Source organism: Pagrus pagrus (genome assembly GCF_965226575.1).
Source record: "Pagrus pagrus genome assembly, chromosome: 5".
Classification (NCBI taxonomy): Eukaryota; Metazoa; Chordata; class Actinopteri; order Spariformes; family Sparidae; genus Pagrus; species Pagrus pagrus.
In genome coordinates this window covers 25,023,969-25,039,489 of record NC_140189.1, presented here as the reverse complement: position 1 = coordinate 25,039,489, position 15,521 = coordinate 25,023,969, and the positions used below count along the sequence as shown (strand labels likewise).

Below are 15,521 nucleotides of genomic sequence, written 5' to 3'. Positions count from 1 at the left end.
TTCTCTCGACTGGCAAGAGTTTGATTTAACAAGGGTCGTGACAGAAGGTGATGCAGACAGATGGCTCGTACAATCACCTGCCAAGCAGTTTTTGAACGTGTCTGCCATTTTCCCAACAGCTTCCAAGGACAGCAGACGATTCTGTGATCAAACCGTCTGGTGTGTCAGATTACTGTAGGTGTGTTACGCTAGGAGTTGCTCGTAGCCTCAAGCAGACATGAGGAGCGAGCTACGGAGGTCTGGTAAAACTCACAAGCTTCGAGCTGCACACACACAGATTTGTTTCAAACTTGTGGTCTTCGGCTGACTCAAGTGACATCACTCGAGGCTGTTCCTCATATTTTGCTCAGCTTACTTCAGAGACACAAAAGGCTTTCTTGTCAGGTAGCACAGAAAACTCTGCAAACTACAAACTTTTGTTGAAACTGATAACAATGAAATATTCAAGTCAACCAACCTAACTTTGTTAAGTAAATTTAAAAATGACTAATTATTATAAGTCAGTAAGCCTTATTATTTTTTATTTAAGTGCACTGTATTTTTAGTGTTTTAGAAAACTCAAAAAACTGGCGTACCCTGGCCTTCGCCCTGTGAGAGCTGGATTTGGCCCCAGTAGCCCCGCAACCCCCCAAAAGGGGGGGATAAAAGCGGCAACACCCCGCGACCCCAATAGGGACATAGCGGAAAGAAAATGAGATGAGATGAGATGAGAAAAAACAAACTTGTTACAACTAAACTTTTTTATTTTAATTATTATCCTCTACCTTCATCATGCAAGATTGCTCCACAGTCACAGGACTATTTTTAGGGCAGTAAAATAAAGACCTGAAATTTCTAAATTTAATTTCCGAAGGTTGTTACACTAATTAAAATAATGTAATTAAAATAAGCAGTTGTTTGCTTCTGCTCCTCCTGAGCTGTGGCGTTGAATAATGGCAAAAACATTATCTGCAGAAAATATGACAAACTGTATGATGTCGCTGTGAAGTCGACCGTTGGAATATAAAATAGATAAAATGCCATTGCTTCATCAACATCGGCATTTTTCATGTGTTTAAAACATTTGTGTAAAATATTGATGTCATTATTGTTGAATGGCCACAAATATGTTTTATTTTTCGGTGACAGTGACTTGACCTTTGACTGCCAAAATCTACACTTGTGCCAAATTTTAAAGAAATTCCCTCAAGGAGTTCCTCAGACATCACGTCCACTGGGATGGACGGACGACCTGCAAACATAATGCCTCGGGCCACGGCTATCGCTGAGAGTAGTAAAAATCTGTGCAGCAGAGGCCAAGGTGTCCTGAATTTTAATCCCCAAATCTCCAATAAGAACAGCCTTTTTGACCTCTTTGCTGGTAAAAGCTCATATCTTTTAGACACCACAAGCCCAAGCTGACACGACTCTCATGACATGACCAGGACTTCCCAGACTTGAAAGCTCCTTGAAAGCCACAGAACACATTACCCAACAGCTTTCAAAGGCTGACTACTTATAATGAGTAAACGACTTCGTGATTTCAAGGGCGCCCCTTTAATCTGTCGTCACTGGTGATGAAAGACTTCAATCTACAAATGAATACGCTCTTGTCTTGTAATGTCTGCAACGCACTCCAGAGTGTTAAGTGTTTGCCAGTTAATTTCTGATCCTCCTGACAGTAAACAAATGTTTTGTTTTTGACGATAAGACCTTGTGCAGCTGATACTGAATTAAATGCAACAGTCAATCCAAATAACTCAGTAAACACTCAGTAAACAGGAGGAATTCAGGGTTCAGTCTTTATAAGTTTAATTTCAGTATTTAAGATACATTTCCTGCAGTCTTTTTTAAAAATATCTTCTTTACAGATAACAATGACATTTTCTCTACCAGCTGTAAGTGGCAGTTGCGTGCAGGTAGATATTTTTTCACACAATACTTGTAAAACTGAAACATTCATTTTGGCAAAAGTAAATATCAAAAAGTAACAATTCCCTTTAAACTTCATATCAAAAGGCACATTTAATTAGATCCAGCACAGTGAAGAGTTTGCATATATATATAGTAAGATTTCAACGATGGAAAATACAGCCTGAAACATAAACATACTGGTAAAAAATGTACAGTTTTCCTTTATAAACCTTTACATATCATTACTCATGGCACAACGTCATTAAAATCCTTCATGAGGCCAAATTGTTCTTCATTAAACACCTGAGACTCCATAAAAACATAACAGGAGATCAGTTTACTGTCAAGTTTGGCACTACAGTGAAATCAGCAGCTAACAGCTGAACCAAGAGGCCAGCAGGTGGCAGAGCTGTGTTTCTCCATTTAATGTATCTGAGTTCACCTCTTTCACACTGCACATCACTGATCGGTCAGTCACGAAGCATCCATTACTGTAATTATGACTCTCAGTTATCCCTCGTGCAGTCGCTACATGCAACATTGTTGGTCCTATAGAAAAATATGGATATAGAGGAACACCAAAGTGCAAAGTGCGTTATCGTTTGGCACTCTGAAACCACCGTAACTGTGGTGTGATAGGACAGAACATAAATGGCAAGAAAACATAAGCTCGCACAAAACAAGTAACATAAAACATGTCACAGTCACTGTAAAGTAGAGTTAGAGTCGTCAGCACCAGGACTTTTAACTGTAAACAAAGGAGAAGAAGCTAACAGTGGCTAAAGCTGCGTTTCTAAAGGATGCTGGAGAGAACGGCTCCGCTCGCTTCGCTACAGCGCTCGATGTTGCTTTCCAAGTCGAACAAACTGAAGAGGTAACAGTGTCACTGGTGATATTAAGGACATAATAAGTGCGAGGCGTTGCTCTCATCTCACAGACTCATTTCGCTGGGAGGCGACACGTCGACAGTGCAGGTACACAGAGAGGGGGTGGATGAAGGCGAGCAGGCTGAGCAGCGTCAGACCGACGTTCACCTGCAGCACAAGGAGAGAGCGAGGAGAGTTCAGAGATGAAGATAACAGGAGGAGGAGGAGGAGCAGAGTAAGCGCAGTATTTTGTATTCAAAGTTGTTTCATCAGACTGTACTCACGTATAAAGGGTCTCCATCCAGAGCTTTCACCAGGGCGAAGCAGGGATACTGCAGCAGAGAGAACACTGCCGACAGAGCCATGATCATACCGTACAGCTTCCCGAAGTGGCACGACGGGAAACTACACGCACACAACGACAGATGACATGGCAAAGAGAAGAAAGCAAATTCAGTAAAGTCAATTAATTTTGTTTAAGTGTAGTCCACAGAGAGGTGTGTGCATGTATCTGTGTGTGATTGATACTCACGCCACGCTGATGAAGGCTGCGTTGCCGCCGTAGAGGAAGGAGCGGTTGATCACCTGCAGGATGAAGGTGAGGTACTGAAGCGGCAGGTACGGGGTGGAGGCGCACACCGAGAACAACACACACTGCAGCGCCGTCAGGAAGAGAGAGAGCACCGTGGCCCGCAGGTCTGACTCCTGTTCACTCTCTCCTACGAAGAGGCGCACGAGCACATCGGTTAATCCAAAGAGAAACAATGTTGGGTCTGTAGGCTTTTATTCCAGCTGAACTCCGGACCAGATTTCACTGACAACAGGCCTGACATTAAACACACTGACAGTAGATCTGCCAGGGGTGCTGCTTGTTGGGTTAACACCATTAGCCATTAGTAGCGACAGTACAGTATGTTACCTGCAGCACGAGGTTTGCCCTTGTGTCTGTCCATGATGAGGCCGTTCCAGGGAGCGCAGAGCACGCCGCACATCTGCGTTATAGCGAAGGCATTGATGTACTGGCTCACTGTGGGAGCACACAAGCAGGGAGAGGATGGTTGGAAAAATATTAGAGAACATATTTGCTCAAAAAAAACAAAAAGTTTGCCTTGCTTCGGGGAATTGAGGGAGGTGTGCGCAAACCTCCATGTTTGATAAGACAGTGCCAAGGTGAAGCAGTGTGCTGTGTGTGTTTACCCAGTGAAGGCTCTCCTGCCGTCAGCCGCTGCAGCATGGGGTTGAGGGTGCCGATGAAGAGGTAATGTCTGAGCTGCATCACCGACAGCCAGAGCAGGTGCCACAAGAAGAACCTGGACAGAAAACACTCCCGGAAACTCTTCTCTGAGGGAGACGAGGGGAGACCACAGGAAGAAAGACAGTGAAGTCATTGTTGAGAATTAGGATCCTGCTGTCTATCTATACCACAGACACACACACACCTTGTTTCACAGGGACGTCCGCCTTGAGTGGTGCTTCCTCTGCCGTCATTTTTGCGTTACCATTCGCTGTCGTCTCCTCTGAGCTCCTCGGAGTGTTTGATTGACCACACGTTATCCTGACAAAGGTCAAAGGTCGGAGGGTCAGCTTCAGACTGAGGAGTTCATTGTGTACATTGTGGCAACTCTTTGATAGTTATTTAGTTTATAAATGAGGTTTTAAAGTCCCAACCAGCTATAATCACATAACGTGGAGGACATTAAGATGGTAAGATGAACAAACTTTTATTTTTAACTGAATTTATTCATCATCAACAGTGTTGTTGGATAAGGAAAGACTTCTAAAGATTTTTAAAGGGAGCAGATTCGTTTCAACTGGTTTGTGACTCTGGCTTCATGTCAGGTCACACCCAATGCCAGACAGCCACATCCTACTGTAAGAGGACACTGATGTGTTTACAGAAAACAAGCAAAGAGCCGCCAACTAAGCCGAGTCTGTTGTTGCAGGATAAAGGGCATTTATGACTAGCATATGTTCATAACTGTTTTATCTGATCAATTTTTAATACATAATTCAAATTTAGAAAGGCCTGATTAGATTTTTGCTTCTTTCATTTTTTTAAAAAACAAAAGCTGAAAATGAATTAGCCTTGTTTACACCCGTGTCCTTGAAGCGTTGGTGTTTTGGCGATGCGTACCCGTATGTGTAGTGATCAGGCAGCGGGTAGGGGATGAAGTCTCTCGGCAGCAGGAAGAAAGTCCTGAACAGATGAATGACGGCGCAGGCCGACAGGAAGAGGAAGGAGGCACGGAGAGAGACGCCAGCCTCGTGTAACAACTGCAGGAGAAGACGAGACAGGGTCGAGATTAACATTATAAATATATCCTGTAGATTTAATTCACGAGAGCAGCAGGTGGATGTTTCTCACCTTGATGACGAGGAAAAGTGCTGAGGAAGAGTCGAAGGCCCCGTTGTAGAGAGTGATGATGGTGGAGCGGCGTGAGCCGAACAGGTTTCCTACCTAGAGACATGATTAAAACACATGATTGTTGCTTTAAAGGGGCATTATGTAGTTTTGGGGTTAGAGTTACAATATCAGTGAGGTAATCAAACAGACTCAGAAATATTTATTTTTCCATAACTGAATAAACAAGCAGTTCTCAGAGGAAAATAAGGTCCCAGAACAGTGTTTGAAACTGGAAAGGTGGCAGGGTCCGCCACATATAAACAAAGTAAAACAGCATGAAATGATGTTGTCCTTTAAAGTCAGTTTGTTTACTTAATTTGCTTAGTCATGAAAACAAAGAGAGTTTGTGTATTTAGTTTATTTAGGCATAAACATCAGTCAGTGAAGATCTTTCTCTTCTTCTGAAAACTTAAAAAAACTACACAGTGCAACTTTAAGTGTCCGTTCGGTTGTTTGTTGAAATTCTCACTCAGCTTTTTTTTGCCATTACTTTCTGTCATTCAATGTAAAATTACAAACAAACTCATGTTCCCCGAGGAGGTTTTGTATTTGTTCCTCGATAGATCAGGATCCAGCAGCCAACAAGGACTCACTGAAGGCAGACTCTGTCTATTGTTTATGTTCCTGACCCGAGGACGGACCTGAGGGTTGTGAATACAAATATCTGTAACTTACACAAATAAAGCTTTTACAACTGTGTTTCTCAGCCAGCTTTCCTCAAAAACGTCTTGTGGGACGAGCTGCAGTTAGAGTTAGATATTCTAGATCATGTCTTTTCTACCAAACCTTCGGGTGATACTCGGGTGACAGAGCACACATGCAGGGATCCAGAAATAGCTCAGAAAAGATACATCACCAGCGTAAAACAATGAAACAGAAGCCTGCAGTTTTAGTTTTTTACAGGAAGAAAATATGTCAACATTTAACATTTTCCCACTTTCCCAGAGTCAGAAACTAATAAATGTCTGAGCACAGACCTTTTTTAAGGAATGCAGTGTTGTCTGAAGTTATGTCAAACAGCAATATTAGTCTATCCTGGCTCAATTGTTGTGTGTCTATGTGATCAAATAACATAATCTTAATCCCACAGACATCCAGAAATTGAGCAGAACTAAGTAACTAAACTAAAGGAGGCTTGAGGGCACCTTTTCCCGAGCTTTGTCTGAAGCGACGCCCACAATTTTAGACTTTGAAAACCCCTGGATTAAATGTTTAAGTCATTTGGGTCCAGCTTCTCCTGTTTGAGGATTTGCTGCTTTAATTGGAGAAAATAATTGACAGATCAATCTAAACCGGCAATTATCTTTTCTAATCTGAATACCGACTGTTACCTGCATGTTGGTGATGAGAAACAAGAGGCCGCCCACTGCCAGCAGGGAGAGAGCTGGGAAGAGCAGGTTGGACAAAGCTGATGGGAAAAGAAAAAGAAGGGAGATATGAGCATCTGCAGCTGTAACATGAGCGATTATTTAGACAATAAGGGCAAAAATATGGAGAAATGTTTCTCACCTGGAACTGCGAAGGCCACCATCACAGTACCCACAGTGTAAAGAAATCTGGGGGGGAAAGAAATCCCAGTGTTATTAAGTCATTTTATTGGCATTTTACAAAAAAAAAGAATTTGAGATTGGAAAAAAATGTGACATTTGATACAAAAATGTCCTGGTTAACACGTTCTTCTGCTGCTGTTTGGAGGACTTTTGGCCGACTTTAATTTCCTTTTCATGTCCTGTCCTGAGAAAAGTTCCTCCCTCATCTGCACTTGTCCAACTATTTTTGCATTCCTTGGCCCTTTATTTTCCCTCCACCCTCTTTTAGTGGAAACATATGGATGGCCTTAGTACCAGTTTGTTATTGTGGATTTAGATGTATCTGGGGCAATAAACCAGGCAGGTATGTGTGCGCGGTGTTGTGATATATGATAGATTTTAACTCTGAGGTGGTCGGGAGGACTTCTTATTCCCACAGTCTGAGCAGCTGTAAACATAAAACATATTTCTTTCAGACATTCCTCCATCCTCTGGTGATTAACAGTCCTCCTGACCTTTTCTATTTCTTCATCATTCTCTCTGTTTTCCTATTTCCAGTTTGAATTTTGTAAGAGTTGCCCTTTACTGCTTTGTTTTCTTTATTGCTCCCTTCTCTCATAAAACATGTTCTCTACGTTCTGCATTGCTAAGCGTCTACAGGGCTCTGCTGTGTATGCTGCATCGCCATTCATGTGTCTGCTGCTGAATGGAGACCTCAGCAACTTTACATAACATCCATCAAGGGAGCTTTTCTAACCTCTGTGTCTTCCTGTGGCGAGTCCTCCCTACTCCCTTTTCTACATGTCCTACCCATCTCTTGTCTCTTGGAAGAAACAGCTGTTATTGTAAGCAAACATTTAGGAACACCCCCGAGGGAAATACCAGAGACTGACTGAAAATTACCGCAAATTGCCTCTTTGCAGAGTAGTGTTAGCTTAGCCACCACAGGCAGAGAGAGCCACGGCCGTAGTATGAAAAGGCTTGATGCAAAAATGACCTCGTTAACAAGATTTTTATGCTTCTTACTTTTGTGTTTTTATCTCATGGATGCACGAGTTACTTTGTGGTAACATTTCAGTGTGTGGTGTCACGTACTAGAGGTTTAATCAGTGTTGTAAAAACTACTCAAAAGTCATACTTGAGTAAAAGTCTTAAAGTATCTGATATTAAGTATAGTTAAGTATCAAAAGTAATTATGTGCAATAACTGTAGCCTACTTAAATACCCAAAATATATATATATAATGCATCCGCTGCACCTTGCACTTGCTGCTCAATGCACACTAATGAACGACCTGTTGTTTTTGTTCTTCACTAGTCAACTGTTAGTAACTACCCACCTGGTGGGCTTTAAATCCTCTACTGACGAACTTTGTTTGGTGAAAAATCACATCTGTTGAATCCATTAATGATTTCCTCTCAATAAGTAATTAAGGATGTTGTTGCTGGACTCACATTCCAAAGAGCCGAGCCACCGTGGTACCAAACCGGTCAAAGAGGAAACCATTAGGGAGGGACGAGAAATTGTTCATAAAGGAGGCGATGGTGAAAACAAGCGAGAACTGTTCATCCTGTCCACTGCAATCTGTAGACACATAAAAACATAGAGACAAGGAGCGACACAAGGTGGAGAAGAATGTGGTTAAACAGGTGCTGAGAAAAAGATCTTCATTCTTCAAATAGTGCTTGAAAAGACAATGTTTTGCAGCATTAAGGCACCCAGACACTCGCTGAGGTGAGGGTATCAAACTGACCTAGGACCTGCGTTGCGTTGACTCCAGTGGTGTTGACGCACAGAGAGCTGAAGTAGCCCTCCGTCTTCAGGACAAAAACAAGGGAGGCCCATCCGAACACAGCTCCGGCAAAACACAGACACTCCACCAGACCCGTGGCAAAGGTGAGGCAGTGTCGCACCCTCACGCTGTTCCCCGGCATGGTCACACAGACTCACTCACTCACACACACACACACACAGGAAGACAATTCACAAACACTGTATGTTCACCTGCATGGACGCACACATGCACACAGATGTCTTCTGTCACTGCACCTGAGAAAAAAGGAATTAAAAATAAGACATTAAGAAGATTAAGTGTTGACATGAGCCGACTCTGCACCTTTAAATCAACGGCATGCTTGTTTTCATTTTAAAAAAAGAGAAGCTGACCTCAAGAGCACTTATATGGAAAAAGTTGCACAAGCCAAACATGAGTCAAAACTGGAAACTTTTAGTAGCAACATGTTGGGTCAGTCCTGCTAAAAAAAATACACTTCTGAATGAATGCAGGTTAACAGGAAAAAGTAGCTTTAGCTGAGATACTTGCACGTCCAAAACCTCCAATTTTAACAACAGAAGGACTCAGTTACATTACGCAATCATCTTCTGTGCAGCCGCAAAGACGTAAAGTCAAGAAACAGAGTTGTTAGTTAACACTCTCCAGCTCACAGCTCTCTTGTACTCACAGTTCAGAGTCCGGGCGTCTCCCCGAATGTGCTCGCAAACCGCACCTCTCTGCTCTTACCCCACTTTCTTTCTTTATATATGCAAGCTCGTCCTTCCTCTTCCTCACCAGTTTCCTCTCTTTCCTCCCGACTGTTTGCCTCTTTCTCAATCACTCTCCATGAGCTGCTGCAAAGAACATCCCTCTACTCAAATAGTAAACACTCCCACATTCCCGGCAAGCCAGACAGCTGAGCCGCTGAAGACATACTCCAGATGTGGATGCTGGGAGTGCTGAGAATAACTCGGTGTGGAAACTGGCTCTCTGTGTCATATCTGGGTCCAAATGGACAAAAGCATCCCTGATGAACCTTATCACAGGGATACCGTATAAACTCATGACCTAGATTACACTACAGGCTTATTCTTTATCTCCTGAGATGTTAATCTTATGTTAAGTTAGTTAAAAATAGGTTAAAATTGAAAAAAGGCGATCCAGAAATTGAACTTAGGACTCGCACTAGCACCTCCTGGTTGCGTCAGGAGCGTCAAAAGTCAGGTCACCTCAGGAAGGCAAAGATTCAACAACCATGATATTTAAAACAACTATGTGTGCAGAGGTTTCTTCATTTTTCACATGAATCCAGTGTAAAAACTTCACTACCGTCTGCCAAAGAGCATTTTACGCATTTCAACCCGGTGTGTTCATGGTGCACTGCCGCAAACCGACAGAAACACCAAATATTATATTAATAAAATCTTTATGAAAGGAAGGAAAGACTATTTTCTGGGAAAGTCTTATTGTTTTGCTGGAGCTAAATGACAGTTGAGTCCTACTTTTCTCTGCTAACAACATATTTTAGTTTTTAGTTTAGTTTGAATTTGCCGATTTGAGCTGTCAAGTGGAAGTTTCGAAGACATTGGTATTTGCAGTAACAGGCTGGGAAGGTCTAATGAACGACCGAGGCAAGTTGCATTATGGGACGTGTATGATCTGGGCTCTTTTGAAACTTGACCAACTCTGGGGATTAAAAGTCAGCAAATCTTGGTTTTGCTGCACAGATTTTAACCACTATTATCTATCTGACTCTCTCAGATCCCCAAACCTACATTGTGTGAGTGCAATACAGTGATGATGCCTTTAATAAACTACATCATCTGGTCTGTTCCAACTAGAGGAACTTTCATTTCTTGTAAATTCTTGAGTAAACTTTGTTTTAGTGGCGTACCGTACCACCAGACTACAGAGCAGCTTCTCTCCTCAGGCTGTGAGACTCCTTCATTAATCCTCAACACTCTGCCATGAAAAATCATTTCTAATTTAATGACTCATTCGACCCAGAACAGTCTGTATCTGAACCGCTGACAGGCATTACGAATAACTATAAGATGAGTTCTGAAATAGGCAGTCGTATGTAGGTCCTATCAAGGCATCAGTGTTACATTGAGACTCCTTCATGAGCAGTTAAAAGTCTCTATGAGTACGTTTAAACATTTTTAACACATCAGTATGGAAAGTGAGCAAAATCTGAATTCTCATAAAGAAGTCTGCAGAGATATCTCGACGAAGGCAAAGATTTTAATAAATATAATAATTTAATAAATATATTTCAGTGTCTTTCCTCACATTATTACACTTTTGACGATAAAGCAGACATTAAAGCATCATTCCCAACTCGTCAAATACACTTTGGGATTGTAGGACGCCTTCCAAAAGCATCAGTATTTGATGTAACAGGAGCTTAATCCCAGGAGACTGAAGTTACTATTTCAAGAGTCACTGCCGACTATCAACGACAAAGAACGACATGACCGTCGCTCTGACCACCATCATCAAAACCACCATCCTCCATCCAAGCTTCAAGGAGATCTGTTGGGTAGTTTTTGTGTAATCCTGCTGACAAACAAGCCACCAAACAACACACACAAGTGAAAACAGATCCTCCTTGATGGAAGTCCTAACAGCACGTCAGCCATGCTAGAAAAGTACAGTCCATTGTAAAGGTGGGGTCCGGGGGTTATCATGGTGTGTCATGACCAAATGAGTCATAAAAGACCAACGAGGCAGAGGCTCCGGAGACTTTTAGTGATTAACATTATGTTGATAAGATAACAGTTGATTTCAGCGATTCGACTGTATTTCTTTTGATTTAATTCACGAAGAGGCGAACAGTGACATCATGTAGTTTAATAGATGCCGTAGCTGTGTTCATTTGCATTTAGTGGGTTGTTGCTATGTCACTTTTGTGGTGGCGGATGAGTAATCGGGGCACATACTGCTTTATAATCTTCATTAGTAGGCCAAGACAATCTGCATAATGTTTAAAGGTCATTCACTTTGCTGCTGTTTCATCCCTTGGTAAGAGAGGTCGCCGGTAGCTGAGGGGCAGAGATGTAAATCGATGCAGGAACCATTCATGAGACCTCCGAATTTATGTTTCACCACATTCATCACCTGATCACAAGACACACATACGCACGCACACTGTGTGACATATAAAAACAAGTTCATACGCACTTCCTTAAAACAATGACCCAGGGTTATCAAACCCCCTGCCATACGTCTGTGTAGCTTTAGCCTTGAGGCAATAACTCCAAAGAAGGTTCATGTTAAACATGGGTTTCTTTCTAATCACAAGACTCGCTATAGGTTAAAGAACAATGCTGGCATTGTTTTTCTTTTTATTATTAACAAGTCCCATGAAAACACCAGAACAAAGAATGAATTTATCCTCATAACACATCAGCTGTATCCTCTGTGCCACTGACCTCCAGTACTGTCGAGAAAACCATACTGACGCCACACATTCAATGTCAGGCTCAACTTTCAAACCAACATGAGTGGCTTTTATATGTCCTCAAACTGTTCAGACTGATGGATGAAGGTTTAAGGATATACACTCCAAGACCAGTGAGCAAACAGGCAAGCTCCAGAACCAGCAAGTCGGTGAACGCTGAGCAATTTAGTTGTATTTCATAATAATATTTTTCAGGTAAAGCCGTGAAGACTCTAACTTGATCAATGAATGTCCAAAGTCCAAAGTAAGAAATGATAAAGTGGAAAAACCAAATAGTCAAGTAGTGTAAACACAGCGTGCTCAGGTCAAAAGTGTGTTTAAAGGTTAAAACTTGGTTTAAGGGTTAAAGTTAGACGTCGTGTGTTTGCACGGCCGGATCAGGGGGCCCCCAAGACACTGCACAGGCTGATCATTTGCCAATAATCAGCCTTTTTCCAATTATCAGTATCAGTGTTCTTTGTGTGCAATTACCTATAAAATAAAAAATGTGCAACTTTCGTGTGTGAGAAAAAGTCACAGTATGCCAAAGGAAAAGTTAAATGTAAAAGTGCCAGTACAGCATAAGTGGATTATTTCTCGTCCGGGAGCAGTGAATCCTCTCATAAAATGACAAATCATAATTTTTACACTTTCATTTGTGTACAGACTAAACACTCAAGATGTCATGTGTTAATTAGTGATCTTGACAGCTGCTGCAAGGCAGATTTTGTTTTGCTATGTTAGCTGTTTCTGTTTTTGTTTTGTGCTAAACGAAGCTAGCCATCTGTTAGCTATAGCTTAATATGTATTTGGCAGAGAGGGGAGCTGTTATCAATCTTCTCCTCTAACTCTCTGCAAGATAACACGATTAGTGTATTTCTAAAAATGTGGAAAATATTCCTTCAAAACATGTTTTTGTCACAAGAATGCTCTTCAAGACAGGACTTACTGATCTGGGTGCACCTCATCATGTCAGTTGATGTTGTGCTTCAGTACTAAGGCCCAAAGTTACAGTTGATTTTATTACCACACACAACTTGCCACACAGTGAACTTGGCAGCTTTTGGTGACTTGGGGGATCTGGGAACTGGGAACTGGGGGACTGGTTGTTGGTAATCCAGCTTTGGGATGAAGGTTAGGATACAGAGTATTAAAGTGTGTGTGTGTGTGTGTGTGTGTGTGTGTGTGTGTGTGTGTGTGTGTGTGTGTTTCATAACAAGCAGCCAAACACACTCTACAATCGTGCCAACAGTAGAAGTGCCAACATCAGCAACTTCTTGGACAGCGTATGGTCAGATGTCATCATCTCTCATCTCGTTTCTTTAGAAAATTATAAGAATAGAGACGAACCACGGGACTCTCTGTCATCTCACTCACTACTTCTTCTTTCTAAAAGTGTTGTAGTGGAAGAGAAAGGTAAAGATGAAATGCGGCACATGACTTATTGACCATCATGTGACAAAATCCTAAACATTTACTCTGATCTGTTTGCTTTCATTGTTTTTATCATTTCTTCCTTAGGTTTCCACATGTGTCATCTGTAAAGGGCTTTGGGCTGCCTTTAAGTATGAAATTTCCTATTTAATGGATTTATGTAACAAAAATACAGCTCCCACACTGCAGAGCGCCAACATCCAAGTTATTTAACGCACCAAAGCAGTGACGTTTCAACAAAAAACATGCTCGTCATCAGACTAAAGTGACACTGCACATCGGCACCTTATGTACACATGAGATCAGACTCATGAACAGTCGCGGAAAAGTCTGTCCTGATAGATTTAGTACCTGATGGTGAGATGATACCAAAAGTGTTACCTTCTCAAACAAATATCAATACATTAGTCTATATAAATACACACAAACAAGGCAGTACATTGCACTGTAAATACTGTACAGTTTTGATCTGTATAATAATCTGGATGGGTGTTTTGTGTTGTTTGTGTCTTCATAAATGTTTTGTGTGGCGCCCGACAGATGATCAAGTAAAATTAAAGGATATATTCCTGAGCACGACCCTCTTTTCTTTGTTTGTTCCTTCCTTATCGTCAAATAATAACTTTAACGGAGCTGAACTGATTTGTGTGAAAGGTAAAATAAAATGAACTGTGGAAAAAACACCTTTTACAAATAGCGTTTAACTTAATTTTGATGTGTTTTTATGTTATTTTGAGTTTGTCTTCAAGCACTTGACACTATGTTTTTGAAAACCGCTATAAAACTGTGAATATAAATGACACATATAATTATTTAAAGACTTAACACTTCAAGAAATGGTCTCTCAAACTTTTTTTTGCAACCCTATTTCAGTTCAACAACGTTTTATGACCCCATACATTTTTCACATGATCTCCGTCTTTAGGAGAATGGTACGTAAGATATACATGTAGAGCAACCTGATTAACAGGTTTACCACCAGGTTTACTCCCTGTCTTCTACACCTTCTGAGTACGTTCAGAGCGTTATGAGAATCAATCTATTGACTGCAAGCTGATCACCCAGGTATAAAATAAAACAAATAAACCCTGTGTCACAAAACCTCTGGAAATGATTCAACAGAAGTCATCTGAGAGGAGAAAACCCCTCGTTTACTGAACTACAGTCACAACAACAGGGTCCACAGGCAAATACTGTTCGGTATTTGTATAAGAACTTGTGCTCTTACAATGACAGTAGCACAACAGACTCCTCCTCATGAAATAATGGAAATAGAAATACACGCAAGATACAAACAGTAAATGCATGTTGTATATTGGTGAGACACTTTGCATGAATAAGTGTGATTAAAGGTGTTTAAATATGAATTGTCTGAGCTCACAGCTAACACCCATTGCTGGCTCCATGGCAGCAGATGTCATTGCTTCATGGTGCAGTGTGTGCATGCATGTGGTCATGCTGTGTGCTGCTCTGCCCACGCTGAACTGTAAACATCATCAGTGAAAGTCAGTGCATGGGATCACACAGAGAGGAGCTTCACATCTATTTTCAGCCTATAGCTGTCTGATGTATTGTCATGGCAGGATGTATACACTTACGTGCTGGTTTGCCCTCCTACAGTGATATCATTGTCCACACCATCCACATATTGTTCGGCCCAGAAGATGTAAAGGCCCGGCGGGGAGGACCCTGATGCAGCGGCCGCCGCTGCTGACGGGGTGGGCGGGTACAGAGAGGGTGTTGTCAGCCTGCTGCTCCCATCTCTGCTCTGTCAAGGCCTCCTCCAGGTCCAAATGCCCCTCACTCCACCCTGCTGCTGCACACTTACATTAAAATATGCCGATTTATGTTTGTTTCAGCAACTGATGGAAACATGATGATAGATTATCACCTGCTGTGAGTCTGTTATTGTAATTAATTAGAGTTTTAAAGGCTGATTTACATAAATCCGGTTTATTTTGTGATAAACCCATTGATTATTTATCATAGACTAATCGGTGTGAGTGGAATAAATAAATAAATAAATAAATAAATAAATAATACATGAATACATTATAATCAATACTGTATCAAAAGTAAAATGTAAAATAAATGCAGCTTATATATGAGACTGTTGGCGCCACCGTGTGACCATTTGATAATATTACATTGTGTTGTGACAGTCACAGCATCACCTCTC

General features: G+C 41.5%; 1 protein-coding gene across 2 annotated transcripts; it reads right to left on the bottom strand.

Annotated features, from left to right (window-relative positions):
- Positions 1-1,781: 1,781 nt before the first annotated feature.
- Positions 1,782-15,041, bottom strand: slc43a3b (solute carrier family 43 member 3b). 2 transcript variants are annotated; one of them, XM_084353326.1, is made up of 13 exons: positions 14,941-15,041; positions 8,446-8,741; positions 8,147-8,276; positions 6,673-6,719; positions 6,495-6,571; positions 5,125-5,217; positions 4,894-5,033; positions 4,199-4,314; positions 3,957-4,100; positions 3,679-3,786; positions 3,292-3,478; positions 3,044-3,164; positions 1,782-2,927 (listed from the first exon to the last, which is right to left on the bottom strand). In XM_084353326.1, the coding sequence occupies exons 2-13, from the start codon at positions 8,624-8,626 to the stop codon at positions 2,820-2,822; spliced, it is 1,452 nt and encodes a 483-aa protein (XP_084209452.1). In that variant the 5' UTR covers positions 8,627-8,741; positions 14,941-15,041; the 3' UTR covers positions 1,782-2,819. The 2 variants fall into 2 exon arrangements, with proteins under 2 accessions (XP_084209452.1, XP_084209451.1); XM_084353325.1 differs by lacking the exon at positions 14,941-15,041 and adding an exon at positions 9,155-9,248.
- Between the last annotated feature and the right edge of the window lie 480 nt (positions 15,042-15,521).

Bases quoted from the DNA above. Each gene is read 5' to 3' on its own strand.
- slc43a3b (XM_084353326.1), bottom strand. From the start codon at position 8,626: ATGCCGGGGAACAGCGTGAGGGTGCGACACTGCCTCACCTTTGCCACG. The intron at 4,101-4,198 runs GTGTGTGTGTGT...CGTCTCCCTCAG, and splicing joins GGACGTCCCTGTGAAACAAG to AGAAGAGTTTCCGGGAGTGT. The intron at 2,928-3,043 runs GTGAGTACAGTC...CTTGTGCTGCAG, and splicing joins TGGATGGAGACCCTTTATAC to GTGAACGTCGGTCTGACGCT.